This window comes from Nymphaea colorata, chromosome 7, assembly GCF_008831285.2.
Source record: "Nymphaea colorata isolate Beijing-Zhang1983 chromosome 7, ASM883128v2, whole genome shotgun sequence".
NCBI classification, from domain to species: Eukaryota; Viridiplantae; Streptophyta; class Magnoliopsida; order Nymphaeales; family Nymphaeaceae; genus Nymphaea; species Nymphaea colorata.
The window spans coordinates 5,889,092-5,911,726 of record NC_045144.1 but is presented as its reverse complement, the minus strand read 5'-3'; the positions used below and the strand labels follow the sequence as shown (position 1 = coordinate 5,911,726).

At 41.2% G+C, this 22,635-nt stretch overlaps 1 protein-coding gene across 2 annotated transcripts; it reads right to left on the bottom strand.

The window, feature by feature from the left end:
• Positions 1–228: 228 nt before the first annotated feature.
• On the bottom strand, positions 229–22,635 carry LOC116257378 (histone deacetylase 5). 2 transcript variants are annotated; one of them, XM_050078583.1, is made up of 14 exons: positions 22,227–22,635; positions 21,681–21,882; positions 8,091–8,237; positions 7,300–7,412; positions 6,425–6,636; positions 5,765–5,829; positions 4,319–4,489; positions 4,134–4,226; positions 3,555–3,902; positions 2,354–2,547; positions 2,071–2,200; positions 1,580–1,644; positions 485–678; positions 229–410 (listed from the first exon to the last, which is right to left on the bottom strand). In XM_050078583.1, the coding sequence occupies exons 1-13, from the start codon at positions 22,379–22,381 to the stop codon at positions 513–515; spliced, it is 2,061 nt and encodes a 686-aa protein (XP_049934540.1). In that variant the 5' UTR covers positions 22,382–22,635; the 3' UTR covers positions 229–410; positions 485–512. The 2 variants fall into 2 exon arrangements, with proteins under 2 accessions (XP_049934540.1, XP_031489923.1); XM_031634063.2 differs by having other exon boundaries at positions 229–678.

Here is a 22,635-nt window from a genome sequence, read left to right as displayed (position 1 = left end):
ACTGCAGTGTATACTTATTCATATTGGCAATGTATACAATTTTTATTCCTCGCGACAAAAGGATGGTCACAATAATATCAAAGTTACTAGAGCATCATTGTCAAAAGACGAGGAACAGCACGTGGTCCAGATGTTTCTTAGGCTAGTTTCCTACAATCATAAAAAGAGACTCTTTTATCATCTCTTAGCACAAAGATCATTCATTGTCAAAAGATGTGGGACAGGACATTGTTCAAATGTTACTAGAACTAGATTATACAGTCATAAAAAGATTTTACATTGCTTAGTACAAGCAAAGATCATCTGTATTTCAGACAATGCTTGTTCCAGTCTGGCCAGGAAAAGAGCTAGGAAATCAGGATATATACATGGACTGATATTCTGCTTCTCATAAATGTATATGCGACAGGCTGAAAGCAACAAAAATTTAGCATGAGTTCCACATTTAATGCGATAACAAAAACCCAATTTGTAAGAATTCAACCATCAGAAGCTGAAACCAGTAAAGCTAGTCAAAGTGGAAACGTTGCTGCAGAATCGAGGTAGGCTACTGCATCCTGTTGACAGAGTTGCTTTCCTTCCACCAAGCCCCGGATCAAGCAGCTCTTATATCCTGCAGCAGGGAGTGACAGAGGCAGCTCTCCAGATTTGAATCTATCGATGTCAGACATTGGACAGCTGCAAGCGACCACCAAATAGCGAATACATACATGTCAACTTTGAAATCACACAAATGACTGACAAAGTTGCTTTGCCTTTTCATCTAGAAAACAGACGCATTTGTAGAATGACCCAATAATCGGTTACCAATATTGTTTAAGGATTTTAAACAGCTAGATTTTTCTCGAACATAATAGGGTAAAATTGTTTTTCTTTGGAAAACTTGGCAGATTTTAAAAAGTCGGAAGAAACCTCCTAAAAATAAGATGCAAAAAACGTGAAAACAAAAAACACATTAATAGAGAATGTGAAAAAACGCCAAAAAACATGAAAGGGACATGCTTTCATCATGTTTTTTTGGAGTTATTTTCGTTTTGTCTAAAAAAATGGAGCCTTTTTTGTAGTTTTATATGGCTGACCTATTTTTGAAGTATAAAACGAGTTTTTCAGAAAAAAAAAAAAGGTGGGGAGAGCATTTAAGATGTACAAGGATTCTCACTTGTATCTAGTCCCCAATGGCAGGTTTCCCGCAGATCACTGTTAAACCATAACATTGCTGCTCTAGGCCTATCCTTCAGCAGGAGACAATTACAGTAACAATTTTATCAGTGAATTCTCAACTGCGGCATCCATAAGACATTACGGACGCGTTACTTCGCCGTTTCAACCATTAGCGTGCATCCAGCAAACTAATGTTATATACGTGTCACCTATGAATTTAGGTTCTCAATTATTCAAGTCAAATCTTGATTACAACAGAAGCTGCCAGCAAAGCAGAGCTTGCAATCTAAAAGCTACATGAGCCCATCACGTTTTTGACTTGTGGATTTATTTGTAAGCACACACAGAGCATATGGACGGACGCACGCCAACAAACAATTAGATAAATAAAAGAGGAAGTTAAGAAGTGGGAACATACGTCATAGATAGGATGGGAAGATCATCCTGTACTCCCAGGAAAATGACATTATGGTACCAGCCTTCCTGCACCACAAGCATTCCAAGACCACAGAGGGTGAGAGGTGAGGTGGGAAAGCCTACACCAGTACAAAATTTCCTCATTTGGCAACAAAATTGATCCAACAGTCCCTGCCTATCTTTCATAATTAGGCATTAATCTTCTTGAAATCCTACAAAGTTACAAACACATCCTAAAGTTATTTTGAGAGTCTTCCCCTATTTTCTGCCATGAAAAACACATTCCCTCAGCTTTGTTGAAAATCATTGACACAAAAACTTTTAAAAGGATTAGGATGGTGGCCTAACATTTAAGGTGTGAGGACCATTCTCTCTCTCTTTCTCGCATGTATAAGAGTTTATATATATATATATATATATATATATATATATATATATATAGAGAGAGAGAGAGAGAGAGAGAGAGTATTGCTAAATGGAGATAGACTGTACCTTCAGAGGCTGAAGGGCCACGGATTTGTTTGCAGCAACATAATCTACAAGAGCTAAATCCACAACCGGCAAGTTCCCAGCATAAATTGCACGATTCTCTTGGACTAGTACATCGTTGAACTGCTCAAGCCTACAAAAGAAAAGGAAGTAACCAAAAGGCAGAAAAATGATGAACGGGAAGAAATTATGACATGAATTCAATCTTGAAAGTAATCTTGAGATTGTCAGATCATAATAAATTATTGAACTGTGCACACAATGAGTGCAAGAGAAGATCACTTACGTTATTTTATATAGGCAGATATGAGCTTTGTTGTTGGAATTGCTTTCTGGATGCAAGAAAGCAACACCTCCTGCTCCCCATGTACTTGTACGAGAATGTCCAAAGAACAACCTGTGTGGCACAGTAGTCCACATGACATTCTTTGGAGGTCTTCTATCATTCGATCCAACACATGGCCTTTGCATATCTTGAACCTGCTTAGTAATCACATAATTAATACAAATATACGAGGTCAAGAAAGCAAAACGTGAATTTTTGCACCAGACTGTTATCAGGGTCCATTGAGACATTTTTTCAACAAAAGCATTGAAAATCAAAAGCAAACCAAACGTAAAATTCTTCCGAATGTCAGCATGCTACTTATTAATTTGGAAGCCATGAGTGAATCGAGAAACAGAAGAATACTCTTCAGAGAACTCGTATGGATCCAGTTTTAGTGATCTTGAGTACACATAACTTCAGATTAAATCCTTTTTCCTTTTTCTTTAATTTGGCAACTTGCGGTTGGGCAGATTCGTACCAGATACACGAGAGGGGATATGGCCAGATACTGAACTTTTGATTGTATATAACTTGAAGGTATTAAGTTTAAACCCTCTAACAAAGCGCAAGCAGATCTACTGGCACAGGACTAACTCACATGGCTTATAGTCCATAGCTTAGTTTTCAGTAGAAAGGTCACACACAGAACACGTGTGTGTGCCTGTTGGTTGGCTTCATCTACCAAGTTCAGACAAAATTTAGCCCATATATTATTTGCAATTCCTTCAACCCATTCTTTATGTCACTTTTTACATCCTAATGAAAGACAGCTGCTTGACCGTTCCTTAGAGGAAATATTTATGTTTTAGCTACTGCTAGTTATAATTACACCATGAAAATGACAAGGAAGAGAAGCAACTGGGGACATATTTGACGTGCAACCAAACTATCTTAGGGCAGAAGAGAAGTAGGTAATAACATATATTACGTGCACGGTGCACCTTAACTACCATTGATCTTGTAGAAATATTTGATTGGCTACATAGGAAACCTAACCTAGTCATAAGATCTTTTCAAGTCTCGAGTCTTTTGCAGATGAACACAGAAACTGACCTAAGTTCACGGATCACAAGGGTTTTATAGTCTAATTGCTCATTTTTATATGGTATATCCAGGTAGCCTTGAACATAAATTGCCTCAGGTTGAGGGGCTTCTTTACCTGTCCACCTTCAATATAGCACAGGAACCTTGGTTTCCACATGTTTGATCCATATGATGCATACCAGACATCAACTTTTGAGAAGGCTGACCTCCATGAAGAAGTGGTTTCAGCTATTTGTGCTGGCAAGGGAACTGTCACTTCAGCTGAAATGCCTGGAACAATGGTTTGGCTATTATTTGAAGCAACCCCTTTATTGCATTTGGTTTCATCAATTTCCAGCTTAGAAAAGGCTAGAACAACATTTGCATGATGAGTATCTGCTGTTTTGGCCTGACTAATATCTTTTGTAACGTCAGATTCTGCATTGTCCTCAGAATCAGATTCAGAACTTGAGGCTGAAATAAGCTGGAAATGCCAATAGAAAAATAATAAAGTTAACACATCAAACATGTTTAGACAACAGAAACATATATATCAAGGACTGTAGATCAAATGCAGGTGAAAGAACAAAAACTAAAATTTAGGCAACAATAATGTAAAAAAATTGGACATGATTCGTACTCTAGGGATACAGATTCTTAGACTTTATCAGTTTATCTTGTGCTAAAAGACAAAACAAGTGGGGAAAGATAGCACCTCAGGTACACGAGCACTGTCAATGTTGATTAATTGTGCCTGTGGTAACTCTTCAGAAAATATTGGCCAGAATCTACGTAACTCTTGTCGAACCTGCCAAGATTTGTCATACAAATAATCTTAGCTAGCACAAATGCAGACTGCAATTATTACAACAAACAGATAAAATTCTTGAGCCATGTTACCACTTTTATGATGCGCCACGTGGATTCAAATGGATAGGCCTCAAATGAACCATCAATAGGCTTGTCCTCAAGTAATACTTTAACACATGCAAGAACTGACTTCGCCAAAGAGTTAAGGTTGTATCCACCCTCAAGAGCAAGAACAATTTTCCCACTTGCAAAATCCATCAGCTAAAAACAGAAATTATATTAATAAATAAATTCTTTATTGCTTAAAAGACTTTTTTAATCCATAATCATAAAAGGATTTCAAAACTCGATCATATAGTTAAACAAAAAGCATTAAGGCCAGATGTGGGTCTCACTAAATACAAATCTGAGCAAATTGTAGTCCCGATAAGAGGAGGCATGCACCTTACTAAATAAACATTAACCGGGTATATCAAAACACTGGTCATTGGTTTGCCACATCTAACAAACATGGACCAACTAGAATCTTCAAACCAGAACATGTGACAAAATGTAGACATGGAGGCATCTGGATAGTGAAATATATATACAAACCCAGTCACATACCACAGGCATCAGTATCATGACCTAACAATTGAAATAGATTGGTCCCATTAGGATATCTAGTAATTTCCCAAACCAGGAGGAACAAAATCAAGGAGAATGTGAGGCCTATAGAATCAATGTTATCAATTCTCCATCATAATTCTTATCTGTTGCACCTTCTTACACTCATGGTCATGCACATTATTTCCTTCTCTGATGCCCTTGTCTTTGTCAACGTAGCATAGCACAAGCATGCATTGACAAAGTGGTTTATATGTTTTAACGTCTAAGTATTTTAACAACTTAGAGAATAAAAAGTCTATCTCAGTTATTTTCTAGCCAAACTTGCACCAAAAAGCTATCCAAGATCATCTTATGTAAAATTAGCAATTATAAACTATAGTCACAGAAAACATATTTTTTAAAAAATGCAATAAAAATGTTAAAAATGAGTCAGCAAAAAAAGGCAAAAAATGTGTGTTTTTTTAATGCCAAAACAAAAAAAAAACGACATTTTTCCCCTTTTTCGTATTTTTTCATTTTGGCATTTTTTCACGTTTTTTGTTTTTCACATTCTTTTTTGACATTTTTTAATACCACATTTTTATTTTTTATTTTTGCTTTTAAGATTTTTTTTTTAATTGTTTTAAAATTTACCAAGATTTTTCCGAGAAAAACAACTCTGTAGTATCCTACCACCTCAAAAAAATCTCGCCACTATAGAACCCGTAAATGATATTTGTGACTATCTAAACAAACAAAGCCACTGGTCTCTTCTAACATCTTACGTCAACAGTTACTGTCAATAGTTTAATTTTGGTGAGCAGCAGTTAGATCTCAGAAATTAACTTATAAAAATATCATGTATTGGGAGTATCATGCATAATGGTCAACAATATGTATGTCCTATATGACAGCACATAAACCATGCTTTTGTATCTTAAAGCAGACCTTTTTTGTCATGATAGAATATCCATAAGGAGTGACTCGACAGCCTCCTAGTGGGTCCCCAATAGCTGTGAATAAGAAGAAAAGATGTTCAGACATTGCTTGCAGTTTTTGTGTAGAGTTATATATATATATATATATATATATATGCTGTGGAAGCATAAACATGCATGAAAGACCAATGAGGAACCACTGAACCAGCCATAAAGAATGTTTGCTATTAATTTGTCATCTTCCAAGTAAGAAACCTATATGCTTCCTTGCAAATAGTACCAACTGAATAGAAAAGGATGATTGAAAACTAGGGAGAAAAAAGATCCACCCTAACTCAGGATTTATGCATAATCCAGCATTAAGGGACAAAACTGGCATCAAATGCTGAAATGCAGTTAATTAACAGAATAAAATCAGGAAAAATGAAAAAAGAAACCAGAATCAGTAGACACTTGGCCATGGGAAAATCTTTATGAACAGAGACATTGCCAACATATACTCAGTCAAACTATTCCTGGCCAGATTGGGATCATGAGTTTACTAACTGCAAAGATTTGCAAAGCATGCTATTTAGCACAAATTTGTTGGAGGCAACATATGCTCCACTCCTCATATCCAGGTCAAACAAATGAGCACAAAATTGGTTCAGAAAAAGGTTGAAGAAGCTACCTGCGTCAAATCCAGCAGAAATAAGTACCAAATCTGGATCAAAACTCTTTGCTAGTGGAATCAGTATATTGTCCCAAACAGCAAGGTAGTCAGCATCACCACAGCGGCCATGTTCCCATGGAACATTAACATTATACCCTGTACCTAAGCCCTCACCAACTTTATTGTAAGCACCATCATCACCACCAGGATAGAAGCTTCCATTATCATACCTGTAGAGAAATAAAAGAATATCTCAGGCAAGGTCACCGGTGCACGTGCATATTTTCATTTTAGTAAAGCAAAGAGAGAGTACAGAATAAAGATTATACAGTTAAACAAAATCCTAGTGACACCGTTGGGTAATCACTGTATGATTGGTTTTAATAAAAAAGAAAAAGAAAAAGATTTAGGATAATGCTAAAAATCCCAGTTTTTAGCCTGTGGAATGCAGATAAAAAACAATTGAGAATTAGGCTGAAGCAGGAAAATTAAGCTATACTAAAAAAATTAATTTCTTATGTTTAAGCATCTCTATCTCTTGAATAAGATGTAGGCGTGACCAATCCAATTCAAATAAATGGCACCCAAAAAATTGACTATGCAGCAGCACAGGGAAAATGAATAGGATGTTCACCATGATAGATGAAAGGAAGATGACTTGCACCTGACAGACCATTTGTAGATGTTATTTCCAAATATTTCTAAGAACAATCACAAATGGGAAAAGGAAATATCATCGGGAAGTGCTTTCCTGACAGTGCTTTCCTAACATGTATTTGGAAGTTGTGCCTGCTCAATGAAATTATGTCATCATGTGGTGATACAAACAAATGGAAAAGAATAAACAAGGTAATACCATAATTTTATTGAACGAATAAATGCTCTTTAATTACCTATGGACAGAGAAGTACAGAACTCTTGGATCATTCCAAAACATCTTTTGCGTCCCATTTCCATGATGAACATCCCAATCAACAATTAGAATCTTCTTTATACCAAGTTCTGGCTGCAATAAACTCTAGTGTATGAATTTGCTGGAAGAAAAAAGCTCATTTGAATATCAGAAGCAGTGTTGTACATATCATACGATACGAGGTTGTATCGTACGATACGTATCATCGCGTTTCAAAAATGTAATATGATACACCACCTTTATCGTAAAGACGTAAACAGGTGGTGTATCGTGCATGTATCGCATGTATCGTACAATACAAGCACCATACCATACAATACAGTTACAATACGTTATGTACTTATGTTCCTTGTTGTGCTTTCTAGATTGATATTGACATATTGTTATGAATTTTGATGTTTATGAATGATGAAGTAATGAACCGTAACATTATAGCAATAGTAAGTCTATCATTTTGTAAAATATGTTTTTTATGAAGAACATATTATTCTTGATTTTTACTGATTTTTTATGATTTTTTCGAAATTTTTTCGGATTTTTTTTTTTAAAAATACGATACAGTTACGATACGTTAACGTTACAACATTTTACGATATAATGTATCTTAAAGCCAGACCGATACACTTTTTACAACATTGATTAGAAGTGCATAAGAGGCATTACAGAAATAAGAGCCTATAGAATTAAATGATGTCATATAGTCCAAATTCCTAGTACAAAGTACAAACTATTGACTACAGCTTTTTAGTAGGAACTGGGAAAAAATCATACCTTTTCATTTACAAGAAAATTGGCAGCAATCGCAACATTATTGAAAAGGCAAAACCCCATTGGTTCGTTATGCTCAGCATGGTGACCAGGAGGTCTAACAATAGCAACAGCAGCACCAAGCTCTCCTTTAGCCACCTTCTCAGTTAACTGCAATATCACCAGGGCCATGTCAATAATTTGCAAAGAAATAAATAATGCTGCTGCCAAGCAAGATGTAGACTATGACCTGAAAGGTCATGCTGCATCAATGGGACTGAGGTTCTAAGTCAGTCGGCACTTAATGCTTCTTGACCATGAAGAACTTTCTTGGGAAAACTTTGTTGTTGCTGCATGATGTGGAAAATTTAAGTAAAATCACAGCTAATCAGCACTTTGTGATCTAGCATGCTTCTAGTTGATGTTCAACAATTTTGAAATGCTTGAGATTTGACTTGCCTATAGCACCGTCAGTGGACATGGCTACTGTCCCTATACAATAATTCATATAGATTTTGTGAAGCTTCCTGTAGAAATACGAACAAGACGAAGAAGAAGAGAAACAATGATCACGATGTAACGTGGAAAAACCCTCAACACGAGGGAGAAAAAACCACGAATGAGGAGGAGTTGGTGCCCACTAGCAGCCAGACTCTCTCTCTCTAAAGATTATCATTAACTCATAAGGATTAGGGTTACATGACTTAAGTAGAGCCCAAAACGGGCTACAAGGCGGGTCGGGTATGGATCCGGACCCGAAACCCACAATCTATCAACACTCCCCCTCAAGTTGGGCGTACATATCAAACATGCCCAACTTGGATACATTCCTCTCAAATGAAGCTGAAGGAAGAGCTTTCGTCAGAACATCAGCAGTTTGGTCTTCAGACTTCATGTAAGGTAAGATCAACTCTTTCGCATCAATCCTTTCCCGAATGAAGTGACGATCAATTTCAACATGTTTTGTTCTGTCGTGAAGTACAGGATTGTTGGCTAAGTTGATTGCAGACTTGTTATCACAATACATCTTCATAGGTCCTTCAATCTCTATTCCAATGTCAGTCAACAATATCTTCAACCATAATAACTCTGACACTCCCATAGCAACTGCCCTATATTCTGCCTCTGCACTGGATCTAGAGCAAACATCCTGTCTCTTGCTCCTCCATACAACAAGGTTTCCTCCCAAGTAGACACAGTACCCTGTAGTGGATCGTCTGGTATCACCACAACCTGCCCAATCCGCATCAGAATAGCCCTCGATTTCCACAGTCTCTTGTTTCACATACAGGAGTCCCTTACCAGGATTTTTCTTCAGGTAGCATAGCACTCTGTCCACAGCCTTCAGATGTGCATCGGTTGGCGCATGCATGAATTGGCTCAAAACATTCACCACAAAGGTGATATCAGGTCTCGTGAGGGTAAGATAAATTAGCTTCCCAACCAAACGTTGATATCTTCCCTTGTCTTCTTCACAGAGAGGCTCTCCATCTCTGAGACTCAACTTGTGCCCAGTGTCAAAAGGGGTAGGAGTAGGTCTACATCCCAATTTACCAGTTTCTTCCAGCAGGTCTAATGTATATTTCCTTTGGTTTAGTACAAGACCAGTACTAGACCTAGCAACCTCCATACCAAGAAAATACCTTAGTTTTCCAAGATCTTTGAGGTCGAATTCTGTAGCCAGTAACCCTTTTAGCTTGATAATCTCTTCCTCATCATCTCCAGTAACAATCATGTCATCTACGTAGACGAGCAGGAGAGTAACCTTGCTCTCCTTCTTCTTCACAAACAGAGTGTGATCTCCATTTCCTTGTTTGTATCCATGACGTATCATCACTCTTCTCAGTCGTTCAAACCACGCTCTGGGCGATTGCTTAAGGCCATACAATGCCTTTTTCAGCTTACAACACATTTCTGGTTCTTCATATCCTGGAGGCATATGCATATATACTTCTTCTTCGAGGTCACCATTGAGGAATGCATTCTTAACATCCAGTTGATACATCTTCCACTCCTTCATCACAGCTAGGGATATAACCACCCTCACAGTCTTCATTTTCGCAACAGGAGCAAAGGTTTCCAAGTAATCAATTCCATATTTCTGGCTAAATCCCTTGGCCACAAGTCGAGCTTTATATCTTTCAACACTCCCATCTGGTTTGTACTTGATGGTATACACCCATTTGGATCCAACTAGGTGAGCGGCTTCAGGAATCTTCACCACTTCCCATGTCAAGTTTCTTCTTAGGGCATCTATTTCTTCTTTCATTGCATCGGCCCACTTGGAGTCACTTTGAGCTTCAGCGACAGTCCTGGGAATCACAGCCAAAGAAAGAGTAGAAACAAAACACTTGTAATCTTTCCCAAGTCTGGAATAAGAAACAAAATTACCAATAGGGTGTTGAGTACATGACCTGACACCCTTTCTCAGGGCAATGGGAAGATCGTCATTCTTCTTTTCAACCTCATCATGGGTCTCCACGGTCTCCTCGGTAGGACTTGGTTCATCCAGGGAAGGAGTGGCATTGGGATTGGAAGTAGATCTAGCATCACAAGTCATCACCTCTGTCCGAGTACCTCGTCTAGAGTAGAACTGTCCAAACAACTGAGGGCCTTCCTTCTCAATGCTATTGTCACCCCTTTCCTCATTCTCAGGCACATCAACAGTATTAAGTGATTCTGTTTTCTTGTAGTCCAAAAAATCTATAAACTGAAGTTCCTGTCTCTGAGAATACTCTTCCCTGCCCACAGACTGCTCCCCCTGAAGAGGATTCACACCAAAGTAAGAGGCATGTTCCAAGAAGGTAACATCCCTCGTAACATAAGCTCGACCAGTAATAGGATCAATACATTTGTATCCTTTTTGCGTAGGGGAGTATCCAACAAAGACACCTTTGATAGACCTAGGATCAAGTTTCTTGACATTTGGACTGTGATCATGGATAAAACATACACAACCAAAAACACGAGGAGGAAGAGGAAATGGTGGACGACTGCCAGGAAGCAACGAGTGGGGAGTCCTACCATTCAAAACACGACTGGGCATGCGGTTAATAAGATAGGCACTAGTAAGAACTGCATCACCCCAATAGTGTTTAGGAAGATTTCTCTGAAACAAAAGAGCCCTGGTGACATTAAGAAGTTGACGATTTTTCCTTTCAGCTACCCCATTTTGAGGGGGGGTGTAACTACAGGATGTCTCGTGAACAATCCCCCGTTGTCTAAGAAACTCCTCAACAGGCCGACACATGTACTCACGGGCATTATCGGACCTGAAAGTTTTAACATTCGCACCATACTGGGTATGCACAAGAAGAATAAATGTCTCGATGATTCGAGGAACCTCGCTGCGGTCTTTTAACAAGTATATAAATGTAGCACGAGAGAAATCATCAATGAAAGTGATAAAATACTGGAAACCTTGACGGGTATGAATGCCCGAAGGTCCCCATACATCAGAGTGAATCAGAGAAAAAGCTTCATTAGCACAACTAGAAGAAAGAGGGTACGAAGCCCTCACATGTTTGGCAAACTGACAAACATCACAAGAAATGGAAGACACATCAAAGGAGGAACACAAGTCTGGAAACAAATGTTTCAAAATCCCAAAAGGTAAATGCCCAAAACGTTCATGCCAGTACATAAAAGACTGAAGACAATCTTCTCTTCTCTTATCTGTCTTGCGGATCGCTGTCAACAGAGCAGTAGCCACACGTATGGGAAGACGATATAATCCATCAGAAGCTAAACCAATCCCAATCCTCTTCCCTGTCACCAAGTCCTGCAAAACACAACGATCGGCAGAGAATATAAGTTCACAATTCAATTCTTTAGTAAGTCTACTGACTGATAAGAGATTTAAAGGAAACTGAGGAACATGTAAAGCGCCCTGCACATGAAATTTGTCCAACAAGGACAGAGTGCCTTCGCCTGCCACACAGGTAGAGGAACCATCTGCAAGAGAAACACGTTCCCTTCCCGAGGACAACTTATACTCATGAAACAATTTTGGGTTACCTGTCATGTGATGAGTAGCACCACTATCGACAATCCATTCCCCCACAGAAGAGTTACCTTGATTGCCAATAGCTGCAAGAGCATGATTAGCTGTAGTTCCCTCTGAGGTCTCAGTCTTGTTGACATCGAGCCTGCCCAAATAAGCCCTTAGTTCACGAAGCTGGTCAGCAGAAATGGAGACTTTTTCTCCACTAGAGGCTTGCACCTCAGACACGGGCGTTCTCCCAGTCAAAGATCTCCCTCTGTTCCCCTTCTTTTCTGGATGAAGATCCCAGCAATAATCCACAGTGTGACCTGTCTTCTTGCAGTGAGTGCACCGGCGAAGAGACCTAGATGGGCCGCCAGGACCACGACTCACGAGAGCAGATCTCTCGTTATAGGGCACAAGTTCCCTCTTCCCTTCTTTTGTAACAAGCCTTCGCTGTTCTTCCGCTTCAACACAGGAGTACACATCTTCAATACTGGACACCTCCCCTGAATTCAAAATCTGACTTCGAACACCTTCAAACTCATCATTTAAACCTGCTAAAAATAGGAACACCCTGTTTTCCCATTCATGAGCAACATAGAGCGCCTGATCATGGGGACAATGCCAAGGAATATCAGAATGATAGTCAAGCTCTTCCCACTTGGCTTTCAAAGCCCCATAGTACTCTGCAACAGACGAGGTCCCTTGTCGAATGCCATAGACTGTCTTCATTACTTGGTAAGTACGAATTGCGGTCTTCTTTTGGCCATACATTTGCTCGAGGACCACCCACATGTCTCTAGCAGTCTTCTTCCGAAGGATAAGGGGCTGAATATCGGCGGAAACGGAATTGACAATCCAAGTTTTCACTTGATTATCCTCAAGAAACCAAGTATGCCACACATCACTTGTTCTTGCTGGTTCGGGGTTGCTCCCATCAATATAGGCCATGCGACCACGGCCAGCAATCCCCATGGTCATAGCAGGCGACCACGAGAAATAATTATCCTTGGTGAGGCGAAGAGTGATGACCTGCATGGGAACATTCTCCGTTCTAAAAGCCCCTATTTCAGTGGGATTGGTGTTGACGGTTGACGAGGAAGAGGCTGCCATAATCACAGACCAGTAGGCAGCAAGGGCAGCAAGAAGCAATCACACGATACGACACCAAAAAACGGACAGAGAGCAGGAAACAGAACCAGGCAAAGCGGCGCGGCGCTGGGCGGGAACAGACCAGGCAGTCGGCGCGGCGCTGGGCGGAAACAGACCAGGCAGAGCGGCACGGCGCCGGAAAAGGACACGGCGTTGGGCGGAAAAAGACCGCCGCTGGACAGGTCGTCGTTTGGGCAGGCCGACGCTGGGCGGAAGCAGCAGAACGGGAACGCCGCTGGGCAGGCCGACGCTGGGCGGAAGCGGCTGCGCTAACCAGGGCGTCGCTAGGCGGAGACGGCGGAATCCTGATCGGCGTTGATCAGGGCGGCGCTGGGCGGAGACGGCGGCGGGGTGACAGACGACGCTCGGGCACGAGCGTCGGGCACGGGCGAGACGATGAACAGTGTCGGGCGATTCTCCTCTAACACGGGCAAAAGACAACCAAAAACGCCGGAACTTCACGGCTCTGATACCATGTAGAAATACGAACAAGACGAAGAAGAAGAGAAACAATGATCACGATGTAACGTGGAAAAACCCTCAACACGAGGGAGAAAAAACCACGAATGAGGAGGAGTTGGTGCCCACTAGCAGCCAGACTCTCTCTCTCTAAAGATTATCATTAACTCATAAGGATTAGGGTTACATGACTTAAGTAGAGCCCAAAACGGGCTACAAGGCGGGTCGGGTATGGATCCGGACCCGAAACCCACAATCTATCAACACTTCCAATAAGCTGTCATATATCTGCAGGTGTTAAAAAGAATACAAAATTTTTTTAATGAGATATAAATTATCTTAGAAGCCTTGTTATTTTCTCCTGTTCTATCAATACACATTACAGGTTTGCCTATTCTTGTCTGCTTACCTATTCATCTAATACTCTTCCTATCATTCTTCACCCGCACTTCTTACATCTTAGTTACAAAACATCAAGATTTGCTACTTCTGCAAGTTCAAGCCTGAGGTTCAAAGTAGTCAAAAGTCTCAAAGCTACTCTCTGAACTCAGATGACCTTTTATGATGTTCACCAGAACATCACAAAGTACCACAAAGATCTGTGAACAGTACAATCCATCATGCAGGTAACATTTTGCTCTTGGATGAAAGAAGTTGAATTATGCCTAAACTCGATAAGTTTCATACTTGTGAAAGAACAAATCTAGAAGCAGAAATTTGATGCATATAGGGTAAGCAAGGAGTATTGTATAGCATTAATCCGTGTAATCTGTAATTTTATCAGAGTAAGAAACTTAGGCTCATGACTAACCTTAACCTACTTCCTCACACTTATTTATTAGGCTGATTGAGAGACTTTCTTGATGATTGCAAGAGAAGAAAGATGTACTATGGGTTCCCTACAGTATATGGTCCTTCAATTAGAACTATACTTATACAGATGATCCTTTACTTTTTATGTGAAACAAAGGCCACCTTGTCAGTTTTTCCTAAATGCAGCTTGAGAATCTGCACAGAAATATGGCTGCTGATTGATAAGAAAAAATCCATAATCATCTTAAGTGAGGTTGGAGAAGCTTGGTTTTCTAGGAACAAAAAATCTTAGATAGCACCAAGATATGTTGGCCATTAATGCCTTGGTTCCTTTTTTTTCCCCTAAGGAGGCTAAAATTGACTATTTTTCTCTTGTTAGGGAATTTCTAGACAAGAACAATGGTGAAGGGGTTGTAATCTCTTCATGACTTATCAAGTTGTCCTTTCAGAGCTAATTATAGTCTTTCTACTTTTCAGCAGATCAAAAATGACATACAGGTAAACTGCCCTCTATCTATTGTTGAGGTCAATGTAGGTTAGGATTAGGAAGTATGTTCAGCTACTAATTATAATTCACAATGCTTTCAATTGGCTTCTGATACAAGAAAGACATCATTAACTTGGATTTTGGATTGTTTAAAAGACATTGTTTATAATATATGACCAAGAAATTAAGACGATGCAATATATTTTCCTTTAGCCTGCTTTATTAGGAGAATATGGGACCAGATCAGATGTCCTTGACTTTTTACAAAAACCATGGTTAACTATGAAGACCTGAGAAAATCTTTATTAATTCATATACATGGTCAATTCACTTTCATTTTTCCGACAAATTTATTGGAGAAACATGGACCATTCCATTCTAGAAGGTGGTGCAAAATTCAAAGAAAATGCAAAAGATCTTGTTATATCAAAACAATCCTGAGGCCAGGCCAGGAAAACCATTTACTTGCTTTTGTTCTTGTTGACGGGTTTTGTTGTTCGGGTCCGGATCCGTACCCGATCCGGTTTGTCCTAATTAGGACTACTTATACTTCTGTAAACCCTAATCTTTGTGTTAATGAAGTGTTGAAGAGAGAGAGTGTCTGGAGGCTAGTGGGCACCAGACCTCCTCACCCGTGGTTTTTCTTCCCTCGAGTCGAGGGTTTTCCACGTTACATCTGTGTGCTTTCTTCTACTCTCGTGCACATTTTGTTTCTACATGGTATCAGAGCCGTCGGACTTGGAGAAAACAAAATCTGTTTTTTGTTCTATGGTTGTGAAGTTCCAACCCTGACTGCCGCCGCCGCTACCGCCGTCGCTACCACCACCGCCGCCGCTGCCCTTGCTGCGCCGCCGCTGTCCTGGCCGTGACCGTGACCACCGCCGCTGTCGCCGCACCGTGGCCGCGTGACTGCCTCCGTCGCTGCCCTGCCGTGGCTGTGACCGCTGCTGCGTCGCTGGTGTCGTGACTGCCGACGCCAACGTCTCTGCTGACGCCTCTGCCGACGCTGACGTCCGACCACCGACGCCGACGTCCGACGCCGTCGCCTCTTCTCGGCGCGCGCTGCCAAGCGCGGCCCTCTGCTTCCGCCGCGTCCTGCTGCTTCCGCAGCTCCCGCCGCTTCCGCCGTTGATCCCCGACTGCGTCATCTCACCTCTTCTCTCGGTTACTGCTGCTGTGTGTGTTCTTTGGCAGCCACTTCTACCTCGTGATCATGGCTGACTCGTCTTCTTCTTCAGTCAACACTACTCTGCCTGATGTTGTGTCTGTGCGGACTGATCATGTACCGGTTCAGGTTACCACCATTCAACTTATCAAGGAGAACTATTCCCGATGGTCTGCTGCGATTACCATGGGGATTGCTGGGCGAGGACGCATTGCCTATGTGAATGGGAGAAAGGTTGAACCTGCTGCAGATAGTCTGGCTTGGGATACATGGTTTCTTGAAGACAACCAGGTCAAAACCTGGATTGTCAATTCAGTGTCCCCGGATATCCAACCCCTCATTCTTCGTAAGAAGACTGCAAGGGATATGTGGATTATTTTGGAGCAGATGTATGGCCAAAAGAAAAGGAAAGTTCGTGTGTATCAACTTATGAAGGATGTGTATTCCCTGCGACAAGGTGCTCTCTCGGTTGCAGACTTTTATGCAGCATTAAAATCTAAGTGGGAGGACCTTGACTATCACTCTGATATTCCATGGAGGTGTCCTCACGACCAGATGCAGTACATGACTGATAAATGGGAAAACAGGGTATTCCTTTTCTTATCCGGACTGAATGATGACTTTGAAAATATAAGGAGTCAGATTCTTAACTCTGACGAATCATTTAGTATTGAAGATGTCTATTCCCGTGTTGAAGCTGAAGAACAGAGAAGGCTGCTCTCTAGTGGACGAAAGGGGGAAGAACAGTCTGCCTATGTTAGCCGTGCCCCTGTGGGAACTCCTCGTTCTTCCCGAAAATGTACTCATTGCAAAAAACTTGGTCATACTAGGGATTTTTGTTGGGACCTGTATCCAGAGAAGAAGGATAGTAGGGGGAGGTCTTCGAGTGAGAAGAAGCCTGTATCGTCCGCAACAAGTCTGAGTGATGGGAAAGGTTCTATTTCTGCAGAGCAGATTCGTGAGCTACGAGCATATTTGAGCAAGATTGATGTTGGTCAGGCAGATACACCAGATGAGGTGAAGATCAATCAGGCATTGGCTGTTTCAGGGGGAGAAGGTACTTCTTCTATGGGTGAATGGATTGTTGACAGCGGTGCCACTCATCACATGACTGGCAACCCCAAGCTTTTCCATGACTACAAGCTATCCTCGGGAAAGGAACGTGTGTCCCTTGCCGATGGTTCCTTTACTTCAGTGGCAGGGAAAGGGAGTCTTTCCTTGTTAAATAATTTTTTAGTTCATGATGCCTTACATGTTCCTCATCTTCCCTTAAATTTGTTATCTGTTAGTAAGATTACCAAGGAACTGAAGTGAGAGCTTATATTTTCTGAAAAACGTTGTGTTTTGCAGGACTTGGTGACAGGAAAGAGGATTGGGATTGGTTTGGTGTCTGATGGGCTGTATCGGCTTCCTATACGCGTTGTCACAGCTCTTATGTCAGCAGTCAGCAGAACAGAGAAGAAGGAGGAAGAGAATCGTCAGTTATTTTTGTTTTGGCATGAACGCCTTGGTCATCTCCCATTTGGGATTTTGAAACATTTGTTCCCTGAACTATGTTCTAGTTTAAACATTTCCATGTTATCATGTGATGTGTGTCAGTTTGCGAAGCATGTTAGAGCTTCTTATCCAATTTCAAATAGTCGTTCTAATAAAGCTTTCTCCTTGGTTCATTCTGATGTGTGGGGGCCTTCGGGCATTCATTCTCGTGGTGGTTTTCAATACTTTATAACCTTTATAGATGATTATTCAAGATGTACCTTTGTGTATTTGTTGAAAGATCGTAGTGAGGTGCCTCACATTATTGAAACTTTCATCCTCCTAGTGGAAAACCAATATGGAAATTCTGTCAAGACTTTTCGGTCTGATAATGCTCGTGAATATCTGTGTCTCACTGTTGAAGAATTCTTTCGAAAGAGGGGGATTGTTCATGAGACATCCTGTAGTTATACCCCCCCTCAAAATGGGGTTGCTGAGAGGAAAAATCGTCAGTTGCTCAATGTCACCCGAGCCATACTGTTCCAAAGACATCTCCCAAAATACTATTGGGGTGATGCAATCCTTACTAGTGTCTACTTGATTAATCGCATGCCCAGTCGTGTGCTAAAGGGTCGTACTCCATACTCTATGCTTCCAGGGAGTAGTCAACCTTTTCATCTTCCTCCTCGAGTCTTTGGATGTGTGTGTTTCATACATAACCACAGCCCCAATGTGAAAAAACTTGATCCCAAATCTATTAAGGGCGTCTTTCTTGGGTATTCTTCCACTCAAAAAGGTTATAAATGTCTAGATCCTACCACTGGTCGTCTTCACATTACCAAAGATGTCACATTCTTGGAACATGTCTCCTATTTTGGTGAGAATTCTCTTCAGGGGGAGAAATTAATGTCTAAGGAAGAGTATTCTCCCACACAGGAAATTCAGTTTACAGACTTTATGGATTACAGGCGTGAAGAGAATCCTGTTGCCAAGGTGCTTGGCAAAGATGAAGATGGCAAAGATGAAGAGGGGACGACTACTGATGTACATGAACAGGAGAAGGAGGGAGAGCATCCTTTGGTGACAGAACAAGAGGGTAATCGTATGTTTGGACAGGTGTATTCCAGGAAAAGAGCTTGTACTGACAAGGTGATTGATGATGAGGAGGTTACACCGAATCCCAATCCTACTTCTTCCTTGGATGATCCAAGTCGTGTTCAGAAGCAAGATGTTGGAAAAGAAAAGGAGGATCTTCCTATTGCCTTGAGAAAGGGGGTCAGGTCATGTACCCAGCACCCTATTGGTAACTTCGTATCTTACTCTAGATTGAGCACTGACTATAAATGTTTTGTATCCTCCTTGGCTGTGGTTGTGATTCCCAGGAATGCTACAGAGGCTCAGGGTGACACTAAGTGGTCTCATGCAATGAAAGAAGAGATGGAAGCTTTAGACAGAAATCAGACATGGGAGGTGGTTGATATTCCTGAAGCAGCCCACTTGGTTGGGTCGAAGTGGGTCTACACTGTTAAGTACAAACCAGATGGTAGCATTGAAAGGTACAAAGCACGATTGGTGGCCAAGGGGTTCAGTCAGAAATATAGGATCGACTACTTAGAGACGTTTGCTCATGTTGCAAAGATGAAGACTGTTAGAGTTATTATTTCATTGGCGGTGTTGAAGGGTTGGAAGATGTGCCAACTTGATGTAAAAAATGCCTTTCTCAATGGAGATCTCGAAGAGGAAGTGTACATGTGCATGCCACCAGGTTTTGAGAAGCCTGGAAAATGCTGTAAATTGAAGAAAGCTTTGTATGGACTGAAACAGTCTCCCCGAGCATGGTTTGAACGGCTCAGACTTGTTATGAAGAAACATGGCTACAAACAAGGAAATGGAGATCATACCCTGTTTGTAAAGAGAAGAGAGAGTAAAGTTACTCTACTATTGGTTTATGTTGATGATATGATTGTTACAGGTGATGATAAGGAAGAGATAGCAAGATTAAAGGGTTTACTATCTACTGAATTCGATCTAAAAGATCTTGGTAAGCTGAAGTATTTTCTGGGTATTGAAATTGCTAGATCAGGTACAACTCTTGTACTTAGTCAAAGGAAGTATACCCTGGATCTACTAAAGGAGACAGGAAAACTGGGATGCAGACCAGCCTCTACTCCTATAGATGCTGGGCATAAACTTGGTAGCAAAGATGGAGAACTGTTGGGTGAAGAAGCTAAAGGGAGATATCAACGTCTAGTTGGCAAACTGATTTATCTCACTCTGACTAGACCTGATATCACATTTGCTGTAAATGTGATGAGCCAGTTCATGCATGCACCTACAGATATGCACTTGAAGGCTGTAGATAGAATTTTGTGCTACTTGAAGAAGAATCCCGGAAAGGGACTTCTATATGTGCAACAAAGATCTATTGAAGTTGAAGGGTATTCTGATGCAGACTGGGCAGGCTGTGTTGACACCAGAAGATCTACTTCAGGATACTGCGTCTACTTGGGGGGGAATTTGGTTGTTTGGAGAAGCAAGAGACAAGATGTGTGTTCCCGCTCGAGTGCAGAGGCTGAATATAGGGCTGTGGCTACTGGGGTATCAGAATTGTTATGGCTGAAGATCTTACTGACAGATATTGGAATAGAGATTGAAGGGCCTACGAGGATGTATTGTGATAATAAGTCTGCAATTAACTTGGCTAACAACCCGGTTCTTCATGATCGAACAAAGCATGTGGAGATCGACCGTCACTTCATCAGAGAAAGAATTGATGCTAAGGAATTAACGCTACCTTACATGAAGTCTGAAGACCAAACTGCTGATGTCCTAACCAAGGCCTTAAGTGTAACTCCATTTGAGAGAAATGTATCCAAGTTGGGCATGTTTGATATGTATGCCCAACTTGAGGGGGAGTGTTGACGGGTTTTGTTGTTCGGGTCCGGATCCGTACCCGATCCGGTTTGTCCTAATTAGGACTACTTATACTTCTGTAAACCCTAATCTTTGTGTTAATGAAGTGTTGAAGAGAGAGAGTATCTGGAGGCTAGTGGGCACCAGACCTCCTCACCCGTGGTTTTTCTTCCCTCGAGTCGAGGGTTTTCCACGTTACATCTGTGTGCTTTCTTCTACTCTCGTGCACATTTTGTTTCTACAGTTCTTAATGGACTCTCAGTCTCAGGTACCTAACGGTAGCAGACGTCCTGTTCAACTGAATTGGATATAAGCTAACCACAAGCTCAGGATTGGTGCTTCAATCCATTTCGTGTCACTTTCTTTCTGTTTTTTTGACGACTAAATTGCTTCAGTGTGCCAGGTTGTCTCTTGCTTGTCCATATGGATGCAGAGGCTGTTTTAAAAGGTTGACCTATTTGGGGCATCACTTGGTGAGTAGTTGATATGGTACCTACCACGAGTGAACTTTCTGAAGGTCAGCCACCTTGAACAGTCCAATGCGGTGTTAGGTAATTGATGGTGGTATGAACAATGAAATACTTGCAGATCTTCAGAAGCTAAGAGTGGCAGCACAATCTCTCAAGGAGGATGCCATCGATGCCATTCCATGAGCATTTTTTGGCCATGAACACGAGGAAGTGGTGAACTACAAAGCCATATGGCGCTTCTTAAAAGGTGTGACAAGTTTTTGTAGTCTCGCTAAGTTTAAAGGCCAGAAAATTGCACGTGCTTGCAGAAGGTATTGAGGTTGGACAGTATCGAAGGACAAATAACGAGTTTGGTCTCGTTCTGAAATTTTCTGAGAATCAGTTGGGCAGCGAGTAATCCAACTGTTACGTGTGATCCCTTCCTAATACGATAACTTTAAATGGTTGCGACATGCCAATGGTTCCCTGGAGAAGGCAGACCAGTAGCTGTACGGCTCGTAGACATGGGATGGGTTAAGTTTGATCCTGCTTCCTCTTGCGAAAAGAAACACAGGTTTTCTAGAGTTCTCACCTATCTATTTCTACTGTGTGTCGCGAAACAGAGCATGCATGACCAATGATGTGAAACGAGGTCGACCATTAAGCATCTCAGAACAGTGAAAAGATAGAATAGAAATGAGAAGAAACGTGATACCTCCAAAACCGAACCAGCCGCTAAAAATGCTGCTTCAGACGACCCCTTGTTGAAATATATTGAATTAAACCTCGATGCTATTTTCCCCCTTTTTGCGTCCAACCCCTTAGAGCTAATGGTCCTTATGAAATCAACGTGCTTTTGGGAATGAACCAGCGCAATATTCTTTTCATCTGCCGACTTAGCTTTCATCACTACACACCTAAACGATCACCAAAACAGAACTATAAGACACATAAACCAAAATTCTAGTAAACAATTAAAAGTAATGAAAGGATTATCACATTCAATTTCTAGAAAAAATTAACTTTTGTAACCAAAAACCCACGAAAATTTCAAACTGCAGAAACTGTAAAATTGTCGATTCATGAATCAACCAATGAGTTACTTCTGAAGAACTCGTGCCCAGAAGAATAATACAAATAAATGGACCTTTTCAAAATATAGATGATCCGGGAAAAGCAAAGTTGGAAAGGATTCCATTATGGATGATGCATGTCCAAGAACTGTGGTTATCGAGTTAGAAAGAATTTTCTTTTCGACTACCTCTCTGGAATTCCTTCTGATTGAAGCATTTCCCAGACAGCTTTGATCCTTTGTGGATCTTCCGGGTGGGGATCCTCCCTTGGATCGAAGTGGGCACACATCCTTTCGTCGTAAGCGAGGCCAACGGGTCCTTTCTTCCCTCCGCAAGAATCCATTTCTCCCTCTCTCTCACCTCCGCCAAGAAAGAAAATAAAATAGAACAAACTGATACCCTTTCAGCAGCAGACAGACGGAAACGAGTTGCCAACGAGCAGCAACTCCGCGTCCCACAGAGAGAGAGGGAGAGAGCAGAACGAGTTTTCCCCCTTCCCAATGAGACCAGACAGATTACCAATGAAACCATACAAAAATGGTTTCCTCAGGAAAAAGAAACAGCCACAAAATTGCTGAGAGCTTCTCCTTTGGAATG

Excerpts from the sequence above, each read along its gene's own strand:
- LOC116257378 (XM_031634063.2), bottom strand. The coding sequence starts at position 22,381 with ATGGATTCTTGCGGAGGGAAGAAAGGACCCGTTGGCCTCGCTTACGAC. Across the intron at positions 5,830-6,424 it reads TTCTGCTGGATTTGACGCAG|CTATTGGGGACCCACTAGGA; the intron begins GTAGCTTCTTCA and ends TCTTATTCACAG. Across the intron at positions 4,490-5,764 it reads ATTCTATCATGACAAAAAAG|CTGATGGATTTTGCAAGTGG; the intron begins GTCTGCTTTAAG and ends TTCTGTTTTTAG.